General features: G+C 43.2%; 1 protein-coding gene and 1 non-coding gene across 2 annotated transcripts; both read right to left on the reverse strand.

Annotated features, from left to right (window-relative positions):
• Window positions 1-1,129: 1,129 nt before the first annotated feature.
• Window positions 1,130-1,202, reverse strand: TRNAE-CUC (transfer RNA glutamic acid (anticodon CUC)). The gene has a single exon. It is a non-coding gene; the product is annotated as a tRNA-Glu (tRNA).
• An 804-nt stretch (window positions 1,203-2,006) lies between these two features.
• LOC123054952 (cytochrome b-c1 complex subunit 9, mitochondrial) lies at window positions 2,007-4,349 on the reverse strand. Its single transcript, XM_044478836.1, has 3 exons — window positions 4,123-4,349; window positions 3,978-4,025; window positions 2,007-2,298 (listed from the first exon to the last, which is right to left on the reverse strand). The coding sequence occupies exons 1-3, from the start codon at window positions 4,213-4,215 to the stop codon at window positions 2,248-2,250; spliced, it is 192 nt and encodes a 63-aa protein (XP_044334771.1). The 5' UTR covers window positions 4,216-4,349; the 3' UTR covers window positions 2,007-2,247.
• Between the last annotated feature and the right edge of the window lie 234 nt (window positions 4,350-4,583).

Below are 4,583 nucleotides of genomic sequence, written 5' to 3' on the forward strand. Positions count from 1 at the left end.
ATTGGATCCATGGTATTCGAATCCAACATGGTGAATCGTTTATCTTCAGCTATCCCTTCATGTCTCGTCTAACACCCCTCGGTTTCGAGCCTACATGAACCCATCTCTTCATGACATCGTCTGCTCTCTTGCATAGTGATGGTGTCCCAACCCAGGGGTATTTCACCATGTCGGTTCCTGATCTGGTGGGTCGGGCTAAGGACCCCTAGGTCGGTTCCGTCCTAGGCCATTTTGGGCAACCCATGACGCACTACAAAGAAGATTATGGAAGCCTTGACGTTCAAGACAAGTAATCCATATCCGTGGAGTACCCGCCTCCACCGACATAGCCGATTAGGGCATCTACAACGCCGGGTGCTAGGCCCGGACGCTAGGATAAATATCCTGTCCGATCGGCAGTTAGACTACAAAATCCTAGCGTCTAACCTGACAGCGACGCAAAAGCTGGAGGCGGGTGCTTTGCCTTTTTTTCCCACAGCCATGCATGTAGCAATTGGTTTTTCTACTTGTTCTGTGATTAATTAGCGCCCCTCATTAGCGCTTGCCGTTGGGTCGGAAAACGCTAAGCTTCTTTCCTATTTTATGAGAACTATCTTTTCATTCATAAGCGTCTACGTAGTCGCCCAGCAATGGAGATGCCTTTAGAACTCTTGTAATCCTAGGACCCCGGTGATGGTGTCACGGATTAGGGGGCACTCACCATGGCACCTCCCATCTAGATGTCGACATGGCTTCAGAATGCCTGTGACACATTTGGTCTCGACATCTCTGTATGAGCAGGCTAGTTACTGATTTGGAAGATTAATGCATGGGTAAGACTCTTGTAAAGTTGTAATCCTAGGATGTCATGAATTAGGGGGCATTCACCACGGCGCCTCCCATCTACTCCCTACATCTATTTCTGCGACAAGTAATTCCGAATGGAGGGAGTAGATGTCGACATGGCTTCAGAATGCGTGTGACACAGCTGGTCTCAACATCTTTGTATGAGCAGGCTAGTTACCGATACGGTAGATTAGTGCATGGCTAGCATTAGACAGCCGTGGGCCTGCCTCGCGCACTGGCAAAGACGAAGGCCTCCCCTAAAATAAAGTGTCTCGCTCAAAAACGGAAATTTATTTACAAAAAATTCCGTCGCCGGGACTTGAACCCGGGTCTCTCGGGTGAGAGCCGAGTATCCTAACCACCTAGACTACGACGGATTTTGCTATTGTTTGAACTTTAGCTTTAAAGAACCGTAATATTAGGCCTGCCGAGCAAACCTAAGTATAATTCGGGTCCAGCAAATGACGAATTTGTGTGCCTGAGCAGAAATCTGAACTGAAATATGATGGTTCATCAGCTGAATCAGGTTCACGAGCGTATCAAGTGATTGAAAATGCATGTCAAAGAGTCGAGACAAAGTACACGCACTTCGCCACAGATGATACCAAGCATGCAAGGAAAAAGAGATACTGAACCTATTTTGCCAGCAAAACTGGAGTACATTCGGGTCCCAAGAGTGACTAAATAATAGACGTGCGCTAAAATTGAGGAAAATATATTTGACAAGAAAACTGAAATGTATTAGGGTCCAACAAATAAGGAATTCAACAACAACAACAACAAAAACAACAAAGTCTATAGTCCCAAACAAGTTGGGTACACTAGAGGTGAAACCCATAATATATCACGATCAACTCAAGGTTCTGGCACATGGATAACAAGCTTCCACACGCCCCAGTCCATGGCTAGTTCTTTGGTGATACTCTAATCCTTCAGATCCGTCCAACAAATAAGGAATTCATGTCCCTTTAATTGAAACATCAAACTTGTTGTCGATAAGATTATCAAGCAAGGCGTGATCATATCAAGTTGCAACAATGGATGTCAACGGGTTGAGAGTTGAGAATGTTGCCAACAACTACAGCACACTCTCCTTCAGATGAATGCGAGGAAAATTATATATCAACCAAATATTCATTAGCTTGTCCAAAAGAGACGAGCAACAGCATGCCAATTACATATGAAGCATTAGAAAGAAGTTCAATTCATAATTTGAATAGTATTGAACTGGTTCCAGAGCGACCAGACATAGCAATCACTTTGCTGTGGAACAGATGGGTGCCATAGTGCTCAAAGAGAGTGAATAACACCCAGCAAGAGTTTTACAATATTATTGTGCCAAAAGAAAATGCCAAAACATGGAGCTTTATAAGGTGCCTAATTTCACTTAAAAGATCATGGGAAATCTGGGCTTCAATGTCTTCACTCCTCAACCGGCCTTTGCCCCAGAACTGATATGTCTTGATACCGTTTCTGCATTTCCAAAGAATGACGAATTATAAGCCATGTGGCCTCAGCATTTGAAGCATTTAGCATATGCATTAACTAAGCAACACAAAGTTGTACACAATCAAACTTCTATCTTTCCAGTGCAATGAAACGCATGTCTTCTGCGTTTTCTCGAAAAAAATACTCAATGAGTGAACAATGAGGTTGCTTAACCAAAATACAGCAACAATGAACAAGTATTCTGTAGAAGATAGACCAGCATCCTGTGCTAAGCTAAAATGTGTAGGCACTCGTTTCTGTGGCATTGTAGAAGTATATACAAGAGATTGTGTGTGCATATGAACTATTGAAAGTACACAGAATCAGAAGATGCAGTTCACAGTCAGAAATATAGGCTAATGGGGGGTTTAAGAGAACACTGCAGAAGGTTTGCTAATTGGTATGATATGATGTTGTGTTAGGTTACTAGTTACTAAAAAAACTACTTATATTCTACTACTACTAAATGAATGTGAAACAAGCATACAAGAGCATGCAAGGACATAAAAGAAAGATTAATTAGCATATATGGTAATCGAAAAACAGTGTGCAAAGCATGTTGTGCCTACACATGGTGAATATGCATCAATATAGTTGTACTTCGGTGATTGTAAGGGCTATGAATACATTTGTGAGCCAAACTCGTCTATTATGTATCCTCAGTCAATATGCTATCCGATATGTATATCTGCATCGAATATGCATTCCTCTCACTCAAATTGTTAATCATATGTGACAAGAATATACTCCCTCCGGTCCTTTTTACTCTGCATATTAGGTTTGTCTGAAGTCAATCTCATCCATCTTTGACCAAGTTTATACAAAAAATTATTAACATTCACATAACAACACATTTGTTATTAGATCCATCTCGGAATATATTTTCATATTATATTTATTAGATGTTATAGATGTTAATACTTTCTAATATAAATTTGGTCAAACTTAGCAAACTTTGACTTCAGACAAAGCTAATGTGCGGAGTAAAAAGGACCGGAGGGAGTATATGATCTGTGGTCCAGGACACTATTAAAAGCCCTACAATAAAGTATGATCATCACACACAATACAAGATAACATAGTTTGCTGAATTTAGCTATCACCAAGGCATTCCACATTGTCAAGAAATTATTGGAGACTTTACACGCAAAATATCATAAATAAGCATCCACATGCAGAGAAATCATGCATTTAACGAGCATGAAATGCTGTGCCTACTCAACCTATACTCATTTTTGCTCAGTGTTACAAGATCACAAAGAACATAAGAAAACCCTGACATTGGAATGAACAATTGGCAGAGCATACCACCTTCAATGCGATTTTCAGAAATTAGAAACCTAATTGAATTTTCTAAACCGCTAGGTTGATCCGGCAAAGATCAAACACAAACTAGATATCCTTGCAGGTGAAACTCGCACTTCAAATAAAGTAAATCAACATAAGTATGAAATGCCCTCATTTCGCAGGAGAAACAATAACCACACAGCATTATTCCTATTTGATCTTGAAAGACAACAAAATTACGAGAAACATGTCTCTGATCATAAGAATGTGGACTTTGTCCCGTCCTACCCGGATCAGAGATGCAAGATCTAGTATCCCACGGATCACGAAAGGTCAAACGAACAAACGATGGGAAGGCCCCGGAGAGAGAATATTACCCCGACGTTGTTCATCTCCCAGACCTTGTTGACGCCGTAGTCCACCAGCTGCAGCCAAATCAAACGCAAGAGATTAGGAGGCCGAATCGGACACCGCAGGAGGACGCGCAGATCTGAAAATGGGGATCGGGATGGGAGGGGTTACCCGCTCGCCAGCGAAGGCGCCGGCGACGACGAAGGTGACGTACACGCCGTTACGGCGCATCACCACGCGGTACATGGCATCCCAGAGACCCATCGTCGAGGGCGGAGGCGGAGGCGGCGGCGCGCGGGGGGGATGGTGGAGATTCGGTACGCGACGACGGACGAACCAGTTGCGCTTGACGAGCGTTTCTGATGGGAGCTTCTGGGTACCTCGGGCGATTTCTACGGTGTTATCTCTTAGATGGGCCGTCCTGAGCCCATCAGGGCTATTTCGTGTTTTCTGGCCCGTTAGCCGACGTGGAACACGAGCGGCCCACTACCACTGGGTGATTGGGCGCGTGAACTGGCCGAACTTCCCTATAAAAAACTAATAAAAGATAACTGGGCGAACGTTCAAAGTCGACCGCATTTTGATCACCCAAACACTGATTTGCAACGCCGTCCTTTTTCCAAGACGTGGGA

Source organism: Triticum aestivum, chromosome 1A, assembly GCF_018294505.1.
Source record: "Triticum aestivum cultivar Chinese Spring chromosome 1A, IWGSC CS RefSeq v2.1, whole genome shotgun sequence".
NCBI lineage: Eukaryota > Viridiplantae > Streptophyta > Magnoliopsida > Poales > Poaceae > Triticum > Triticum aestivum.